The sequence below is a fragment of the Dipodomys spectabilis genome, unplaced genomic scaffold (assembly GCF_019054845.1).
Source record: "Dipodomys spectabilis isolate Male_0828 unplaced genomic scaffold, ASM1905484v1 ptg000009l, whole genome shotgun sequence".
Classification (NCBI taxonomy): Eukaryota; Metazoa; Chordata; class Mammalia; order Rodentia; family Heteromyidae; genus Dipodomys; species Dipodomys spectabilis.
In genome coordinates this window covers 17,087,222-17,108,529 of record NW_024870686.1, presented here as the reverse complement: position 1 = coordinate 17,108,529, position 21,308 = coordinate 17,087,222, and the positions used below count along the sequence as shown (strand labels likewise).

Below are 21,308 nucleotides of genomic sequence, written 5' to 3'. Positions count from 1 at the left end.
TCATGTACTATAAATTAAAATATATTTAAGAACCTGAAAATATACTTCATAGCATTGGTCATAAGCTGGCTGTTTGAGCTTTGAGCTTTGGAACTAAGATACAGGCTTCAGACTGTTGAGCTCTGTGTGAATTTGTGACTTCATTCACATTTCTCAGTGATTTTGGACTAAGCAAGGGGACATGTACACTCATGTCTGCAAGTAGATACATGCCAAGAGGAGACATGCAGGGCACAGAAAACACAATAGCAGAAGAAGAAAGACTAAGCCCTTTACAGAGATCATGTAACTTGTTTTTATGAAACAGAACATGAATCATTAATAGGATCACAACTTTGACTTTCTCTCTGAACAACCAAAGATTACCTTGATGTGCTTAACTCTGTCTTCTTTGTCCGTCTTTGGTTTCTTTCCTGTGGCAACAGAAATGTAGTTTGGGATTAATTCAGGAAGGATGTAGAGAGGAACACTGCCTTACATTCAATTATTTCTCAATAAACCCGTTACTTTTGTCATGATCAAAATTCCAAATGTATATTTTGTATTTCCTTTAATGCCCTGAAAGTTATTTTTCTAGGCTGAATAAGGGCAGAATTACCACCTACCAAATAAAAAAGTGTTTTACCCTTGAAGTGACTATAGACACAAAAATAAATCACAATGGGCCTGTGGTGTATATACTAAGCAATCATTTCTCTAGTCAGTAAATATCTTTACCTTTCTTAGAAGGTCGTTCAGATAAGGGCAACATTCGATACACTCTGAAGGCATTGTTTCCTTTCTTTATACTTTTATCCTTAACTTCTTCAATGTCAGGCAAGGAATTCATGGCACATCGAAAATTGGCCTTCCATGTTTTGGGATCAGGTTTATCTACTCCTGGTTGATGCTTTCCTAACAAAACAGCCAACGGTTAAGAAAGAGAGGAAAGGCATTAGCTACAGAATAAAAATAATTCTGGCAACATGATATTGATGGCAAGGTGATACAGAAAAGTCTTTACGTTTCATATTCTATCTGCAAAGACTAGCCACCATAGTTTCTCTAGGATTGAGAAAGTTCTTAGAGTGTAAGAATTTTGTTTTTAAAACCTAGAGAGTTTGGGACATGATGGGATGAGCTGGTCACCTTGGTTCTACCCAATAGCTTAGAACGGAAAATGGAGAATCAATGTAGATCATAAAAATAAAAGGCTGGGAGCTGGGAAGGTGGCTCCGTGGTAGAGTGCTTGCTTTGCATGCATGAGGCCCTGGGTTCGATTCCTCAGCACCACAAAAGCAGAAAAAGCTGGAAGTGGGGCTGTGGCTCAAGTGGTAGAGCGCTAGCCTTGAGCTGAAGAGCTGAGTGACAGCGTCCAGGCCCAGGGTTCAAGACCCACGACCGACAAAAACAAAAAACAAAAATAAAAGGCTGAAAGTCTAATAGGCAGAACTAACTTCTGACTTTCAAATACTAAGAAAAAAGTCCATCTGTAAAAATAGCAACCTACTTAATTTTTATAATAAATATCTGTAAGTAAATTCAACCCAAGTTTATAGGTCCAGAGCAGATGAATTTATATTCTCCATATAACCCTTGGGAAATTCACGGAAAATCACACTGAAAGGAAACTGCAGGACTAAGGAACGACAGGATGGGAGGGATTCTATATTCCAGATGTACTTTGGGGTAAGTGATGAGACTCTCAGAACTGGCCATCAGCCAGGATATTTTCCATATATAATGAAAGCAACAGTGGAGCGGTGAACCGTGCAGGGTTTATACCTGTGTGGATTGCCCAGTTTCTGAAGAGAGGTGCATCTTTTTCCACATCCCATCCATGTCTAGCTGCATGCATCCAGGGGATCTGGAAAATCTTCTTCTCCTGGAATGGAAGGCAAAGAACTTCAGTGTTTGGCTAACTATGGCTAGGGGCTTTTCTGTTCTAGCTGTGAGATTTCCCACTAAATGCTAGTGTCTGGTAAAACCAACTGTAAAGCTCCTGCTGAGTCCCAAATCCTGAGTCTTAGGGAACAGTCAAGTCCTCATTTGACTGGCAGTGCAAGAGCATAATATCAACATGCTCCATCCTTAGCCCTACTACTCTATTTTGGTTTTTTTTTTGCAAGTCCTGGGGCTTGAACTCTGGGTCTGGGCTCTGTCCCAGAGCTATTTTTGCTCAAAGTTAGCCCTCTTCCACTTGAGCCACAGCTCCAATTCTGGCTTTTTTCTGAGTAGTTCATTGAGTCTCAGACTTTCCTGACTGGGCTGGCTTTGAACCACGATCTTCAGATCTCAGCCCTCATGAGTAGTTAGGATTATAGGCATGAGCCACCAGTACCTTCTACTCTCTTATAGCACCACAGATAACTGGCCACCTGCAAAAACTTCTAATGCTTATTCTTATTTCTTATCATTTGGTAAACAGTTATTCCAGCTGCTTTAGGTAAGTGAAAAGTTAAATTAGTTTCCAAGATAACCTACCCTTTACTCTGCTAAGGCGTACTCAGGTCTATTTGAGGTTACTGCCACAGATAATACTAAGGATCTCTATCTGCCTGGATATTCACAAAAATAGAAGATTCTGGGCCCAAATTAGGATTGCAATCCTTAGGTCAAAGTCCATTTCTATCTTTCCCTACTGCCTGAGGCTAATTTACAATGCTTTAATCAACCCTAGGCAACATCTAATGAGAAACACTTCCAGAAAAAAGTTCACCCTCATATAAAAAGAAAAGAAATGAGGATTGTCCTTAACAGTCAAGTTCAAAGTCAACACTGCCCTGACTAAACTCTTTTAATGTCTTTTTTTTTTTTTGGGTCCGGTCATGGGCCCTGAACTCTGGGCCTGGGCGCTGTCCCTCAGCTCTTCAGCTCAAGACTAGCGCTCTACCACTTGAGCCACAGCACCACTTCTGCCTTTTTTCTTTTTGCTTATGTGGTGCTGAGGAATCGAACCCTGGGCCTCATGCATGCAAGGCAAGCGCTCTACCACTGAGCCACCTTCCCAGCCCCTCCTTTAATTTCTTTAACTATCAAAAGTTCAACATTACATGAGACTTCACTAAATACATGTCAGAAATTCCTTTTATGGTGCTGGAAACGGAGGCACAGAAGGAAACTTGATTTGAATAGATGGAACTTAGAGTTGAAAGTATCTAAATCCAAATTCAAGGTCATCAGATAGAGAAGATTCTCTGTCCTGACAGACCTGTGGAGATTGTCAGGTGGGGAACTCTCTGCTCTATTCAACAGGGAAGTGGGGGAAATGTCAGCACTGAACTCTGGGGAAGCAGGGAAATATCAGCAGGGATTCCCCGCTACTCTACTCTGGCACAGCGAAATCTAGAAAGAGCCCTCCCTACTGTCCCCAAAAGGCAGCTGGTACCCCACACCAAATGATCGTTAACAGTTAACTTCTGAAACTGTAACGTTTCAGAAGTGTTACAGTTTCCCAAAAACTGTTAGAAGGGGGAAATTCTACCATATTTTTGCAAGTCAGTTCGTAAAGAACTGAAAAGTTAGAGACCTTTTCACAATTTCCTCTTTGTTCCTTGTGCACCAGCCACAGGGTCTTCTTCTTCAGGTGGGCCAAAGATCAGGGGATCAGAAAAGGGCTGAGTTGAATGGTTTGGTTTTTTTTTTTAAGGTACATGAAAATCAGAGAACAAAACTGCTTGATGCAGTTGTTGATGTTCACATGAAAGAAACTACAAGTAAAAAGAACTGATTTTACAGCATTTTCTGGAAACAAAGTGTATATCCACAATCTAAGGCTTCCTGCTTAAAAATATAGACCCTGAAAACTCTGCTATTGTGCCACCAACAAGCCTAAGTTAGAGGAAGCCTATTATTAAAAAAAAAAAAAATGCCCGCTGGTGTGTAGGTAAGCAAAGAAAACATCCTGTCTGTCTCTTTCAAAGGCTTGCCGTGACAATGACAGGACAGCAGTACCTGAGTTCACGGCACAGCTACATGCCCACTGTGGAGAAGCTCCAGGGAAGGCCTGCCTGACAAAGACCTTCGGGCCAGGACTACAGTGCTGGCATTGTCCTGACAGGGAACAGTGTTGGCAGCCAGTGGCCCACTGCCTTCCATCAGCCAAACTCATGCCTGGCTCTAGCAGAGGAGCCTGGAGAGATGGCAGAGTCCCCTTCCTTGCTCTTCCTCAGTAACAGAATTTTTGTAGCACAAATTAGAAGAAAGAAGCTCAGTAGGGAAAAGCCCCTTATAAGGGACTAAGGATTTAGTTATACAAAAAAAAAAAAAAATCCATTTGCCTTCTGGTCCTCAATCAGAGAAACAGGAGGCCAGTGTTGTAGCTTAGTATTAGAACATTTGCCTAGCAGGCTCAAGGCCTTGGGCTAGACCTCTGGCACGAAAATGAGAGGGAAGGAGGGGGGTGAGGGAGGGGAATACATAGACAAAGTGAGGTCTCCATGGAGAGTTACACTAAGGAACAACCCATCCTAAAGCTGTTACAACAAATGACACAATTATTCCCTACAGCTCTGGAAGCCAAAACTCTAGAGGGAACTCTTCCAGGTTCTGATGCCTCCATCAGTCCCTGTGGCCTTATCACTCAGTCACTACTGTGTCTTTTCATGGCTTCACCTCTCTCTTCTGTGTGTGTCTCCTCTCGGTGTCTTTTATTTTTGGTGGGGGTATGTTGGTCCTGGGTTTGAACTGAGGGCCTGGGTGCTGTTCCTAAGTTATTTTGCTCAAGGTTAGCACTCTACCACTTGAGCCACAGCTCCACCTCCAGGTTTTTGGTGATTAATTAGACATAAGAATCTTAGGAGCCGGGCGCTGGTGGCTCACGCCTGTAATCCTAGCTACTCAGGAGGCTGAGAACTGAGGATCGCAGTTCAAAGCCAGCCCGGGCAGGAGAGACCGTGAGACTCCTATCTCCAATAAACCACCAGAAAACCGGAAGTGGCGCTGTAGCTCAAGTGGTAGAGCGCTCGCCTTGAGCTGAAGAGCTGAGGGACAGCGCCCAGGCTGAGTTCAAGCCCCATGACCGACCAGAAAAAAAAAAAAAAGAATCTTAGGGACTTTCCTGCCTGGGCTAGCTTCAAACCATGATCCTCAGATCTCAGCCTCCAGTGTAGCTAAGATTACAGGCGTGAGACACCAGTGCCCAGCTCTCTTCCATTTCTTATTTTAAAAAATACACACACATGGCATTGGACTCAGGGCCCAGGTAGATAATCCAAGACATTATCCTGAAGTCTTTAACTGAATCTGCAAAAACTCTTTTTTCCAAATAAGGTTGCATTCGTAGGCTCTGGAAGTTATATGGAGTAGTTTTCTGAGCTGCCTACTGTACCAGATGGCTAGAATATAGCTGTCCTGTACCTATTTGATACAGAAGACCTGATGTGTTTTTCACTTATCCATGAGTTTCAGGAGGGGGAAATGGCTTGCTTTGCTTCAGAATGAAGGAACATTGTTTTTAAACTCAGTCTACCAGAAGAGGTAATGACAGCCACCTTTAATCCTAGCTACTTAGGAGGCTGAAATCTGAGGATGGTGGTTCAAAGTCAGAGTCTGTGAGACTCTTCTCTCCAAATAACTACCAGAAAGCCACAAGTAGAACTGTCGCTCAAGTGGAAAAGCAGCCTTGAGCAAAAAAGCTCAGGAATAAACACCCTGGCAAACACCCAGGCCCTGAGTTCAAGTCCCTGCTATGGCACAAAAATAACAACAACAGCATATCTTGTTTGTTAAAGCAGAACTCCACATAATTCACTTCTCTTGTACTTCACTTTCCTCGTGTGGAAAATGGAAAATAACAATGTTTTCTCAAAGTGGAGACTATGTGAACTGATACATATGGCTTGCTCATGGTACCTAACCCCTAAGCTTTTATTGTTATAATTTAGCACCTTGTGCCTCTCCAACTCCCTTTGTAGATCCATCTAGATGCCTGCTAAGTGAGCAAGCAAAAAGGCCACCTGACTTCTTTTGGGTTCCTTTGGAAAAGGCTAATTGCATATTTAAATCCATATCACTATAGATATCACAAGCCTGGAGAAAAGATGGTTTGTACTTAAGGTGAACCAGATGACACCTCAAATAAGGACATGGTGTAGGGGCTGGGAAGGTGGCTTAGTGGCAGAGTGCTTGCTTAGCATCCATGAAGCCCTGGGTTTGATTCCTCAGTACCACACACTCAGAAAAAGCTGGAAGTGGTGCTGTGGCTCAAGTGGTAGAGAGACTCAAGGACAGGGTCCAGGCCCTGAGTTCATGCTCCAGGACTAGCAAAAAAGAAAAAGAACATGGTTTATACTTCATCTGTTTTAGGAAGAACTCACTTAAATACATATTCAAACAAAATGACATTAAATTCAAAATAAATGAATGAGAGTAAAGAAAAAAAAGTCAAATGTGAAAGATATTGCTAAAGATAAAATGAAGCCAGGAGTAAAACTGGGAAAAAGGAAAAAAAAAATATGACAATATCTTTCTCTCTCATCAGAAGCAGGCCCCAACCTGCAATCTGGCTCTCAGCTGTGGCATCTTGTCCAAAGATAAAGCCTGACCAGCTAAATTATTCATTGTTTAAGATTAAAAGAGGAAGGGAGAAAGGGATGCTCAAGCAGACAAAGACATTTGCTCAAAAGCACTGCAACCATGCCTGGTAATAAAAGAGAAACATCTCCCTTAGGCCTCCTTAAAAAAGGCCTGATGTGTTATATTTAGTTGCTTTGCTAGATTATTGCTATACATTTTTAGTTTTTTGTTGGTTTTTTTAACTTTTACATGGGATTTACTCCTACAGCTAGACTCAACTAAACAGGGAGTTCTGAGCTTAACAAGTGCAATATGTTTACATAGTACCTGGGTGTTAGAGAGAGGTAGAAAGATAAACAACTACTTTTTTCTTTCAGGACAGAGGGCACAGGGAGTTTCACATAAAGATAAAGAGACTTCTTTTTCATCTGTTGATTGTGGAGCTTGAACTCAGGGCCTGGGAGTTGTCCTTGACTTTTCCACTCAAGGCTAGCACTCTATCCACTTGGAGCCACAGCTCTACTTTTGGTTTTGGAGATAAGACCTATAATCCCTCTGTACAGTATTTTTACAATAAAAATATTAAAAAATAAAATATGGGGCAGAAAAAAGAGCCTCATAGACTTTGCTGCCTGGGGTTGGCTTTGAACTGTGATCCTCAGATCTTAGCCTCCTGAGTAGCTAGAATTACAGGAGTAAGCTCCCAACACCCAGCTGAGAAGACTTTTCTGAGAAGACTTTTCTTATACACAAAAACAAAAGTTCTTTTTTTTTTGGGGGGGGGGGGTCCGGTCATGGGGCCTGAACTCTGGGCCTGGGTGCTGTCCCTCAGCTCTTCAGCTCAAGGCTAGCACTCTACCACTAGAGCCACAGCACCACTTCCGGCTTTTTTCTTTTTGCTAATGTGGTGCTGAGGAATCGAACCCAGGGCCTCATTTTGCATGCAAGGCAAGCGCTCTACCACTGAGCCACCTTCCCAGACCAAACAAAAGTTCTTTCATAGAAATCCTTCAGAAGAAAATCAGTATATTCTACTCTGAATTGAAACTGTGGTTTCCATCCTGGACAGCTAGGAGGAGCAAGAAAGGAACTTGGAGAAGAAAGAGGGCAAGGGTCATTACAAAAGCACAGCAAGGAACTTCTTAGTCATCCAAAGTCAATGCCAATAGTGAGCCCCATTGGGAAAGATGACACAAACCTGTCTGATATGATAACATGACATTTTATGATTACTGTTGGTTGTTTGGTTTTTATATTAAGCAAGTCTAAGATTGTGACTAAGAATAGTTTTACTTTTGATTGGTCCTGTGGCCATGTTTTTTCAGAAAGGGCAACAATCTCTCATTTACACACACACACACACACACACACACACACACACACACACACACACACACACACACACACACACACACACACACACACACACACACACACACACACACACACACACACACACACACACACACACACACACACACACACACACCCTTACCTTGTTAAGCCACTTTAGCCCTGGTATCGTATTCGAGTTTATCTGTTCCTCCAGCCATGGGCGCATTCTCATCCTTTCCACTGGCATGGTACCCTTTGACAGAAGAGACACGCAACATTAGGTCTTTCTGCTGCTGACTGCCCTGTCTGTACTACAAAGTTCTACAGACCTCTGTGAGCTGCTTACTGACCCCGTTTACCCTGTTCCAGAAAGTGTGGAATGGACCAGGCCTATTGTACATGAGCTGACTTCTGCTGAAGGGGCCTGCACATATGGTAGGCCTGACACCTAGCTAAACAGAGCATCCATACACCTTCCAGTGACTGCCTCATGCTAAGCTTCAACTCCTCCTCTCTTGGCTGCATTTATCGCAAACATAACCAGCGATCTGAAGACCAGTCATTTAGAACACATTTGGTATTACAAATCCTGCTCCTTTTAGTAACTAAGCACAGCCAGAGCGGAGCACTTTAGTGGAAATGAATTAGAGTAACCAATTTGTTCCTTTCAGACATCTGAGTGATATAAGTGATCTGAACCCCCAGTAAAGTTATGAAGGAATCAATTAATCTGGTTCTCTTTTGTCCTGACAAAAATCTATTTTCAGACCTAAGTGTACTTTGCCCTCCCTTCATCTTTGCCATGACTTTTACCCTAATCTATTTTTTCACTCCACCAAGCATTTTCTTCAATACCAACCCTCCCCCATCTGACAGCATCTCTCTTCCCTTACTTTCCCTTTGAAAATCATTGGCATGGTCTGTACATTTTTCCTCCACCAGCCCACGTGTGCCTTTCCCCACTCCTTCCAGATTCCTAAGACAGTCTTTCCCTTGCTCACCAAAACAGTAACAGTAGAATCAACTCTTACTCTATTTGTGTCTAAATTTACTTTTAATCTAGAATCTGAAAGCAAAGATGATGGTGACTCAAGCCTCCACTCTATGGGCATTTGTAGACAATGGAACGTTATAATCTTGGTTTCAACCCTAAGTGGTCTCTTGTTTCTATCACTCTTTTCCTACACAAATGGCTGAAAACTCTGTTCAGATGAATGTGGCCTGATATGGTCGATATCTCATGATCTCTCTGAGCTTGCCCGGCTGGCCTCTGCCCTGCCCTGAGCTTGTGCCAGAGTACAAGTATTTTTATATGAATCACAAGAGGCTTCACTTTTGCCCATAGGAGAGAGACGTTTCTTTGCTCTAGAGCACTTCTCTCACAGTTCTAGTGCATTCACTGTTGCAGACACCTTTCGCTTCTGCTTAGACCAAGCTCTCGGCACCTTTCCTCGAACCTGCCAATTGTCACCCATCCTCCAAGACCCAGCATCCACCCTCCTTCTCAATAAAGCTTTCCCAGACCACTCCAGACTGAAGTAATCCCTCCAACTCCTATGTTACTCAGAACTGACATTACTCGTTTGAAAATCAAACATTGCTTTAGGGCCACTGTTCTAAATCTTTAATCCTATCTCTCAATCAACCCCTGAACTTCTCTGCTGTTTCAACTCTCTTCCTATGCAAATTTGAAGTTCCTTGAGAGCAGAGAACTTATTAATCCTGCAAAGCTAAATGCTGCTTTCTACACAGGAAATGTTCAGTCCAAGGAAAGACAAGGCCAGTTCTGAAGTTCAGCCCAAAGATGCTCTGCCAATCATCTGCAGTCTCCAGGCCCCCATTCTTTGAGCTGGTAACAGGACACACACAAAAACAGACATGGAATGGCCTAGAGGAAGCCTCAGTACACTGTTCATCTCTATGGTCTCAACCCATTCCATCCACTCTTCATTTACTCATCTACTTAATCTATTCAAGGATCAAGGACTGAGAATGAGGATCCAGAACTGGAAAACATAAACAAAAAACAAAACAAAACGAAGTCCTGTCATCTTGCCTCCCAGACTAAGACAGGACACAGGAAAGAAGGAAATTATCAATTGAAGAGTCCTTCGTGCAGCTGATAAAGAGTTACTCTTGGAGAATGGGGCAAGGCTGCACACAGATTACATCAAACAACCATGCAAAGACTCTTCCCTAAAGGGGGATGGCCATCAGCCCAATCAGATCCTCCCTTGGAAGAAGACTGGAAGACACAGAGAAATAGCAGAACTGGGGCCAATTACAGGAGTTACAAGTAGAAGGCAGCAGAGGCCAGTTGGGGGCGTAACTTGCAGAAGTACTGCTGCTGCTCGTGTACAGGGTAACGGGGAAACAGGAGAGGCACACGTGAGTGACCTGCTTCCAGCTCATAATCACAAAAATATTATTTCCTCCTACATTTTTTCACAAGTAACCCATTTGAAGGAAATAATCATCCCCAGATGTATTTCCAAAAGCTTTCTGTGAGAGAAGATACCATTGATGTAAATCATTTATAAGTCCTGCACATGTGAATTTGCCTGCTCATGAAAGCTTATTTGAAACTGTAAAAAAAAAAAAAGAAATTCAATAAAATCAATATTCCTGGTGCTTTTGTGGTCATCACAGATAGGCAGAGAGGGGGAAATGAGAGACACCTGGTGCACACATTCCCAGCTTAGGTCAAACAAATGTCTTTTTCATGGCTAATTTAGTCAGATAGTTCTCACTTATCTGTGCTTTATCTTGGTCATTTTGGCATTTAAAATGTCACCCAAGAGTGGTGCGGAGTGTTACATACTGTTTCTAAGCACAAGAAGGCTATGATATGTCCTATGAAGAAAATACATGCAGGAAAATAAGGCACACTCAGTATAAATTCAGTACTAAATAAGGTATTTTAATATAGAAAACACAAAAAATCAAAGTTAAATACTGATCAGTTCATGACAATGCTGTGACCAGAGACTTACAGGAACCTGCCAACACAAGCTCACAAAAATGAACCTTCTGTGAAGGCACAGACACAGGAGGCAGATGGACATGTGAAGATGGAAACAGGAATTAGATGAAGCTACAAGTCAAAAGCACGGCAGGAACTTCCAGAAGCTGGAGGAGACAAGGACAGATCCTCCTCTTGGAGCATTCAGAAGTAGCATGGTCCTGCTGAACAGCTGGGCCTCAGGTTGTTTTGGAGAACCATGAAAGAACAAATTTTTATTGCTTAAGCCACACAGTTCATGGTACTTTGCTATGGTGGCCCTAACAAACTAACAGAGAAGGAGAGAGATCAATGCAAAAGCCTGGAGGCAGGAGAAGAAGCAACCCATAGCAATCAGCAACAGTTAAGGATGCTTGAGAACAAAGTGAAACACAGTTGTTCTGGAAGGCAAGTTTCTATGGGAAAAAGTACCTAGGCTATGTGAAATGGAAACTAAGTAAAGAAGACATGGTGGGTGTTAGTTTTTGCCTAAGAGAACCAAAGTACACAGAAAATCAGAGACACAATGTCCTGTCCTGAAGTCCCATTGCTGATACATCCCCTTGGCTTCTTACTCCATCTTTCTGATACACTTTTGATGATCCAGAAAAACGAGACCCTCCAAAGCATGATTTCCAAAGTTATCTATGCTCTTACAAACACTTGTGTCACATGAAGGTTCATGGTGTTATCTTTCTTTTTCTTTTCTTTTTTTTTCCTGAGCATAAAATGCAGCTAGGCACCAGTGGCACGTGTCTGTAATTGTAGCTACTCAAGAGGCTGAGATATGAGGACAGAAAGCCAGCCCAGGCAGGAAAGTCCATGAGACTCTCATATTCAATTAATCACACACACACACACACACACACACACACACAAATGAACAAACAAACAAAAAACAGTAGTGAAGCTGTGGATCAAGTTGCTGAGCAATAATAGTCTTGACCAAAAAAAGCTCAGGGACTGCACTTAAGCCCTGAGTTCAAGCCCCAGGAATGGCACAAAAAAAAGTAAAGTGGGGCAGGTGGAGGCTGGGAAGGGATGGAAAGGGGAAAAAAAAAAGTAAAATGCTAGAATTTTATAGTTTTATAAAGCTAACACATGAACAACCTCTGCTTTAAAGAAAGTAAAAAATGGGGCTGGGAATGTGGCTTAGTGGTAGAGTGCTCGCCTAGCATGCATGAAGCCCAGGGTTTAATTACTCCATACAATATAAACAAAAAAAGCTGGAAGTGACACTGTGGCTCAAGTGTTACAGCAAAAGAAGCTCAAGAACAGTGCCTGAGCCCTGAGTTCACCCCAGAACTGAAACAAAAAAGAAATAGAAAGTAAAAGAGCAAAAACATCTACCCACAAGCCTAACAAAAAGGTACTTCATTGTATGTTTGAGATAGGGGTTAAAAATATCTTCAAAATCAGCACCTACGTACAAATCAATTCAACACGTGATGGAGATACCTGCTTAACCATGGAGGAGACATGGTCCAACACATTTGGATTGTCCCTCTGCATAATATATTTTGTTTTTGTTTTTGTTTTCATTTATATACACACCCATATGAAAGATAAGACTTTCATCTTGTCACCTAAAAAATTGCTTCATGATTTCTTTTTGGCTTATACAAATAGTCAACATCACGACTTTTGTACTTTGGGGCTATCTTACATAAAGTAATGGTTCCTTGAACAAGCTTGCAGGAAAACAATAAAAATAACCACAAGGTAAAGAGACTCATACCTTCAAAACATAAAAACAAGCAACAGTTACACTAGAAAACATAAGCTTTATTAGTGACTACTCCATAGAAACAATGAAAATCAGAAGACGTTGAAAAGACATCTTTAAAGTATTGAAAGAAAATGAAAACTATCATTTAAAATGTGATGTCCAGAAAATATTTCCTTCAAGAAAGATTAAATTAGGTATTTTCACTCACAGAAAAACTTACAACATTTTCTATGCATAAGAGAGGCATGGAAATGCACACCTGTAATCCTCACATTTTAGAGGCAAAGACAGGAGAATTGTTGAGTTTGAGACAAGCTTGGGTTATATAGTGAGACAAGAAAGGAAAGAAAAGAGAAGGAAGGGAGGGAGGGAGGGAGACAGGAAGGGAGGGGAAAAAAACTAAGGAAGGCAGGCAGTATTCCAGGAACTGTACTAAAATAAGAGCTGTGGAGGACTGCAAGATGGGTGAGATGTGATCTCCACCCTCAGGGAACTAATAAGTTAGCTGGGGATATGAGACATAAATGATATAAAGCTAACTAATAACACTGTAATTATAATGATAAGACTATGCAATGGAGATCAGGAGGCAGTATATGACTAACTGCCAAATAAGTCAAGTAGTTTGCAAGAAATACATAAATCATTATTAATTGGGCTTGTACAGAAATGCTTTATGGCAAAGGAAGCTTTGTATTAGATGAGAGAAGGTAGCAGGCAAGCCAGGCAAGGTATAAAGTTGGTATTAAGGGTGAAGGATTGAGGCAGATGCATTCACTGATGGGGACAGAACAAAAAAACTTTTGTACCAATGTGGGGGAACTTCCTAAGAGTCATGAGCATATGAGAAGCAAGTCATGGATGTTTAACACCAATAATTCCCAACTGGCCAGTTAAATACTATTATACCCATTTTAAAGATGAGAAAAAGTAGAGCTAAAAGTATAGCCCATCCTAAATAATAATAATAGTAATAATAATGGAGGGGGAAAGGAATGGAAGAAAAGGAAGAGAAGATGCACAAGTTACCAAGCTTCTAGACAGGGCTAGGATTTGAACCTAGGTCTTCCAGGAGTGTCTCAAGTACCTGGTTAAAACCCTCACTTGTTAATGCAAGCTAATGAAGACTTCTGAGTAAATAATTTGAGAAAAGCCATGTTTCAATGTCATGAACCCACCAGCACTATAACCAAAGCCAAATGGAGGTAGAGGTAAGCTAAAAACTACAGATTCTGCTTTAAGATGGGACTATATGAATACACAGGAAACGTTTTTATTTTTAAATCACTATACACTTGTAGAACTATAAAACTTATTTTTAGTAGTACTTTTTTTCTAGTCACAAAATAATCCTCCAGATTCAAGTTCTTTGAACCTGAAATTCTATACCTCTCACATTATTTATTGTGTCTTCTCCACCAAAGTAAGAATTTGCATGCAAAACTGAGTTGGGCACAGAAGATCATCACTATTTCTACTACATTTGTGTGACAGTTCCCGAGAAGCCACATACCAACCACTTCTGTGCAGTATTTCATTTAATCTTCCAACAAGCTCCATGAAATACTGTATCTTATCTCCAATTCTGCAAATGAGGAATGAAGCTACTTACAAAGCTCAGAATCTGTTTTAAAGGTAAAGCTCAAGTCAAATCTCAATCAGCCTGTCTTTAGAAGAAAGGCCAAAAAAGGGGGTTTTCTAAACCTCTGGGAACCCTCTATTAGACAGTGGTTAAAAAGTATCTACTTTATAGATTTGAATCAGCATTTCTGGATTAAAATGAACACTTTTGATTTAATTTTAATGTACTGAAATAAAGAAAGATGAGAGAGCACCAGAAGTGAGTCAGAATTGTTTAGGAGAAGTTCTGTTTCAAGGTTACATATCTGTCAGAAGAATTTATGAAGCACTGCATTGGGCTGAACTGCTTCCCAAGGGAATATGCACAGATGTGTGTGTACATGTGGATGGCAGGTAGAGGGAGAGTGGGAATGAGAAGCAGCACAGGAGGACAAAGGAAGACCAGGAAAAGAAAACCCACCCTTAGTACTGTACTGACTATTGGGAGACAAAAATATAAAATGTACAATATGAATAAAATGTATGAGAGAAGTGTTCACAGCATATGCTTGGCACAAAAACATCCTGTTCAGACAATGTGATGGTGCATTGCAGGGAGGAAGTGTGGGACCTTCCCAACTGGCTATGTTTAGTATTTCCCTCCATCATTCTACATACTCTAGGACCCTGGAGGCGGAGCCAACAACTGCCAGTCAGGAAACCAGAGAGCCGCTTTGACATTTACATGGAATGCCAGACACAGGAAGAAAGTAGGCCTCTTAGTGTACCTATTACTTCATTTTTTAAAGTGGTATTGAACTTCAGGAAAGTCATTAAGCAACAGAAACCAGATGCTACATCATGGCTATACCCTTACTTCTGGCATTTGTTTTATTTTGTTGAACTTTTAAAACAATACATATTGTAGATTTGCTGAGGAATTTGTTTCCAAACAGATTTTTTCTTTTTTTTTTTTTTTTTGCCAGTCCCAGGGCTTGACCTCAAGGCCTGGGCACTGTCCCTCAGCTTCTTTTGCTCAAGGCTGGCACTCTACCACTTGAGCCACAACACCACTTCCAGCTTTTTCTGTTTATGTAGTACTGAGTAATCAAACCCTGGGCTTCATGCATACTAGGCAAGTACTCTACCATTCCCAGCCCCCAGATTTCTTTTTTTTTAAACAGATGATATTAAGGAATTCAACCCTGAATTCTCCTATGATGTGGATTTTTCAGGGTAAATCATGTTATGGGCTTGCTGCAAAGCCATCCCAAACACATCATAAACCACCATCATACTTTTCTGTTCTATTATCAATGGCTCAAAACCTCTATGTAACATTATTACCCAAGTACTTAAAAAAAATTCCTAACTCAACCTAATCCGAATCTCTAAGGGCTCAAGACACAGGAATCTTTTCATTATCCTAGAGTAATGCTGATGGATGAGGATCACTGCTATTGAATACCCTTTAGCCCAATGGCCTTCCAGATCCCAGATAATCATCATCTCCAATGAATCATGAAGAAAGGACGCAAGTGATGAAAAGATTCCATAGTTAATACATAGAAAATTAAAAATTTTAAATGCCTTATCATGAAAATAATTTCCCTATGCAAATAATCTTCAGACTATAGTTTAGCATAACTACCATTTTATCCACCATAAAGCACATTTTATGTCCTTTTGGAAGACACTACCATAGCTACTTTACCATAACTACTAGGAATACCATCAACCCCGGCTCCTTGAAGCAGTAGGGTTTAGCCTCCCATAGTAGCATGTGCCACTAACTCACAACCAGGAACAGAGACAGAAACTGAAGCAGGGCCTCCACCTGTGTGCTCAAAATAGAGACTAGTGCTGACAGGGCACATGGCCAGGTGGTCCTTCCAGAGAATGGTCTCCATGCAACCACACAAACAGGAACTCTTCATTCAAAAAGTAAGTCTTTTAAAAGTTTATTTATTACCATTATTAAGTAGTTGTACAAAGAAGTTACAATCCCAGCAGTGAGGTGATAGATACAATGTATCTTGATCAATGTCACCCCTTCTATCTTTCTTCCCCATTTTACTCTTCCCATCCCTAGTCCCAAAGAGTAAGTCTTAAACACATTTGCGACACATCCTATTCATGAAACTTGTGCTTTGTTGAGGTAGCCCCTACCCCACCAAGATCTCACATGGGCAGTTCCCTACAGAAATTGAAGAAACCCACTTCCAGCACACTACTAGAAAAGCAGTTAGCCCTAAGGCTGTTCAAATGCCAGCTCTTCCTCAGTGACTATCCGCAGACCTCAGGACATATATATCCCCCTGCCCTTGAATTTATAAAGCACACTGCCTCTCAATGGTATTTCACATCTACCTTACAATGACTCTCAGTCTTGACTTTATTTCCATGTGCTTTAATCCACTGACACAAACGTCCCTGTGAAGCTAGAGCATCTTGTTAATACAAGACTATGTACCCAGTAGGCACCCAGGAAATACCAACCAGAACTATCTAGTGGTTATTCTGGACTTATTCTTTATCGGAATAGTCCAACAAGGGAGATGCTAGTCACATGTGGCTACCTTTGTCAACAAAGATAACAAGACAATGTAAAGGCCAGCTCTACTCTCCCAAATCATAGTTACCTGTTATATGGCTGGTGGAAACAAATATCTATACTGGAAACCCTGGTGGAGTTTCTGGAAGAAGCAAGGTTATACGTGTGACATCAAAACTATACTATCTTGAGAAAAAATTTTGTTTTCAAAGGTCTCCTCATAGTCTGCTAGCTTAATCACTTTTTGAAAGAAGCAAAGGGAAAACTTCGAAGTCTAGAGTTGCAAGTGATTGAGCACAACACAATATGATTTGAGGGCAGCCTCTGTCCATGTGGTGCCATTAGGGTATCAACAGAAACTAGTGACAGCAAAATGCCTGGTGGGATTAGGTGAGTTCTGGGCACATTAGGAGAACTATCTCACTTTGTCCACAATATTATAAGATAGGTCTCCATTTGACAGACAAGGTTAAATAACTTGTCTGATATCACAGAGCTGCTGAGTTATGGAAGAGCTTGGGTTTGAGCAGGCATCTTAGACCATTATGTAGACTCTAGAAGAAGCACACACCTTCAAGCCAAGCTGGGATCCACCTTAGGAGGCAAAGACAGCCTGGATTCAAAGACAGCCTAGCTGTCAGGGATCACAGGTAGGACCATGAGGGCCTACCTACCATGAAAGCCACTGAAAACTTCAGTAGCTGCACCTGATGAACAGGGTGCAGTTACCTAACCTCGTTTACCCAGTTGTCCTTTAAGCCATCACTTCCTGCCCTTTAAATCCAAACCTGCAGCCCCTTCAATGCATTCCTGACGTGGAAACTGGCATAATCTACCGCATAGCCTAGCCGTCCAGAGTCCTGCTTGTAGTTTGCACCAGAAAACACAGCATCTCCCCACTCTCACACTGCAAAATAAAAGTATCTTACTGTTCTCTTCCTCTTTTCCTCCCTCCTCTCTTTAAGAGGTACCAGGAAAGACCCAGAGGGGATTTCCTGTTGCATCACTTGGGTATGTTTTCCAGTTGCTTCATTTTAGTTTCTGCTTCATGAAGCAGGGTCGGCTGGCTTGATGCACAGGCCACCTGGTCCTGGAAAGGTCTGTTGAAAGCAGAGGAGGAAGAAGTTTGCCCAGCTTGTTACTCATTAACCTGGGGAACTATTTCAGAAACATAATAAGTCCTACAGAAAGCTAATGTTCCACTACCCAACTGTTAAATCTCACATTCACATTTATTTAAGGCTCAGAAACCACTACAGGATTAAGCACTTCTAGTATTTGTCCATCTCTACCCCTACCATTTCAGTGTATATGAAAAGCAAACTCAGAGCTATGAGGCCATTTTGCTTCCCACTCAAAATAATTTCCATTTTGGTATCAAGATTGCTTTAGTCTCAAATTCCTATGCCCAAAACCTCTATTCCAACTTCTGTCTCAACACCCTATTTGTCCAATACCAATGCACCTCTCCTAAATCAATGTTGCCTCAACTGGTACCATAACCTTTATTAAAATAAACAATAAAATGAGTTTGTCTGGCTCTTGGCTAATTTGATAAAAAAATTGAATGTTAATAATAATCAAATTTTCATGGCTCTTAATTGGACAACTTGGGATTTTTTGCTGTGTTTTGTTCTGTATTGAGAAACATGGTCTCCTCCATGTTGGTCAGGTTGGCCTCAAACTCATAACACTTCTGCTAGTCTCCCAAGTGCTGAGATTACAAGGATGCACCTCCATACCTATCCACATAGAACTGCTTGAGTCATCCTGACCTCCACAGGGCGCAGCACTGTCCTTGCTTATTATGGAGTAGGACGGTGCCACAATATAGGACATAGATGGTCCTCATGGTCTGCCAGCCAGCCAGCATGCTTCTAAGATACAAAGGAAGACCTCCAGGGCTCCCTCATACATAGGCAGGGAGCAAGCCCAAGGCTAACATTGTGTCCTGATTGCTATGCCTTGTTTGATGGGATTGGAGACCTTCAAGGAGAAAGCAACCTGTTTCCTTAATTAAAAGTGTAAACAAACAACAACAACCCCAAACCACCAAACTTTCCTAGTTTTCCCCATTTTCTCCAAAACTGTGGAAATGACATAGAGATCAGAGGGTAATAGAACTCAAGCTCTTTAGGCCTTGATTTTCTCCTCTATAATTCAGAATGCTTGCCTCAGACTTCATGGTAAGATGTGTAAAATGCCTAGCCTACTATCTGATCAAAATAGTTGATACAGACACAAGATTTATGGTCAAGACTGCTTAAGAAACATTGTTTATAATAGCAGACTTTGTATCAAAATGTCCAGACAGGAGGAAGATGTTTAAATAAAATGTGGTACAGTCCAATAATGAAGTGTTTGAATTCTAGAAGAATATTTAGTATGTATACAAATGCTCAGAACATAAAGTGAAAAAAGGTGGAGAGCAGGATGGTTTTTAAAATCATTGGACCAATGAAGGACCAAGCAAAAACTATCAGGGTTTGCTTGGCCTGTTTTGTGGGCGACTGCCCCACGGGCAGTGGAGACCATGGTGACAGTTATCTTCTCCAACAGTGCTAGTGACAGTCCTACCACCCATCCACAAGTGTTCAAGCCAGGTGACAATTGCAGAGCACAAGGTATACCCTTAGCTGCCAACAGCACCAAGAGACTGCTTGTGACCTGGAACTAGGTTTCTGGGGGGTGAGGACATTACACCCAAATCCTAGGCAGCCCATAAAAAAGGTGTGGAGGCTGCCACACTTATGCAGGAGTGGTCAGGGGCTACAGGTCATAAAAAGACCTCAAGATCATGTACACGACTGGACAAACCCATAGGTTACTTATCAGCAGTAGCCAGCCTGCTTGTATTGATAATTTTGAACTGCCAGTGAATTGTGTTATGAATATCCAATGGTTCTTGGCAGAAAAAGGTTACTGGTCCCTGCTACAAGGGGAGACCAGACCATGATAGCCAACATGTACTCACCCCAAGTCCCAAGTGTTCCTCACAGTTGTGAGGTCAGCAAAGTACCCTAATTTTAGATTTAAAAACAAAAAAAAAATAATAGGGTAATAGAAAAAATTCCTCAAAAGAAGTAGAACATCTTTCTACCCAGTCCTCTTCTCTCCCTGGACAATGTGAATGGCCTGATCAGAATTCACATCACACAGAACAGATGGATGGGTACTACCAACAGTGTTTACACACATACACACACACACACACACACACACACACAACCTCCATGGCACACAAGCTGTGGGTGTGATCTTCTTTGGGACAGAGTCTCTGCAGATATTATCAAGCTAAAATGAGGCCATTTCGATTAGAACAGACAATCCATAGAGAGAAAAAATTGTTTCCTCCATACTTCTAGGTTCTTTGACTAGGCTATGAATTAAGATGACATAAAATAGATTGACAATTTCTTACATATGCAAAGAGTCCCACAGACTGTCAGAGTGAAAAAAGCAGATGAAGTTAATACAGCGTTCTGAGCTACAGAGGGGAATGGGACTTTCAGATTCTGGGGGGTGTAAGTTATGGGTGGGTGTGGGAGGAATCCCATGTTGAGTAAAAGCTGTCTTGTTAGGCAGGTAACGTCTCTCAGGTAATAAAAGTTTTCTAGGATAACCCTCTTCATAATACAAATTAGTCTCACTAATGTAGTTTTCTTCTATAGTTCTTTTATAACAGCATCTCACTGTCTAGAGCTAGCTGTAATTTCTCAGAATCATCTCAAAATATACCAAAAGTATATTTTGGAGTGATATATTCAGCCTTCAGTCATCCTGACTCGGGGTGGCCTGAACCCCAGTAGGTCCTAATTCCGATCTAATTGATGTTCTTCCAAGAGGGACGTTTGGACACTGTAACACACAGAAAGACACTTGAAGACAGAGATTGGAGTGATCCATCTACAAGCCAAAGAATGCTATGGACTGCCAGCAATCCCACGGAGTTGAGAGGGACAACAAGCAGATTCTTCCTCAGAAGCTCCAGAAGGGATCAACTTGGTTGACACCTTTGTCTAGATTTCTGGGTCTTAGAACTGTAACAGACTATATTACTATTAAGTTATGAGGCCCCACCTATGGTCAGTTATTATTGCAGCTGCTGGAAACAAATACAGGAGACACTGTGGGAGACTTGCATAAAGACACATCCACTGGGAGGGGAGGCAGCAGCAGCCTCAAGTGTGGAGTGGGGCAGTCAGGAGATGCAGGCTAGAGACAGCAGCCCACCGAGGGGCAGAAGGGCTCCTGTGCAGGACAACAGTAGCCATGTATAGGGGTAGGAGCAGGAGAGTGGGAGGAGAGAGTCCTCACTGCAACCCTGGGATCTGACAATAGATATGCACAGGCAACTGTGGTTAAAAGAGAATGGGATCAGCCTCCCCATTATTGGGGAGGGAAGTTACTGAAGTAAGGAGTCAGGTCTGGCCATCGCCATATTGGTCACATGGTGGATGGTAGGGTCTGGCATCTTGTCTCGTGCTGAGGGAAGGAAATGCCAACCCCCGCTCCACCTCCCAGGTGATGGGTGTGTCCAGATCCCTGGAGGCAGGGACTGGCACTTGACTGACAGGTTACTGAATCTGTCAGTCCAGTGCCTGGGACTGGGAATTTCCTGTGGACCTGCCCCC

General features: G+C 41.8%; 1 protein-coding gene across 4 annotated transcripts in view; it reads right to left on the bottom strand.

Moving 5' to 3' along the window:
* The window catches only part of Irf2 (interferon regulatory factor 2), an 81,941-nt gene that overhangs the window by 30,546 nt on the left and 30,087 nt on the right, over positions 1-21,308 (bottom strand). For all 4 annotated transcript variants that reach the window (XM_042700594.1, XM_042700600.1, XM_042700596.1 and 1 more), the window contains exons 2-5: positions 7,991-8,083; positions 1,765-1,864; positions 718-894; positions 367-413 (exon numbers count right to left, since the gene is read on the bottom strand). In XM_042700594.1, coding sequence (XP_042556528.1) covers positions 367-413; positions 718-894; positions 1,765-1,864; positions 7,991-8,077 — 411 coding nt within the window. In that variant the 5' untranslated portion in view covers positions 8,078-8,083. The remainder of the gene's footprint in view (positions 1-366; positions 414-717; positions 895-1,764; positions 1,865-7,990; positions 8,084-21,308) is intronic.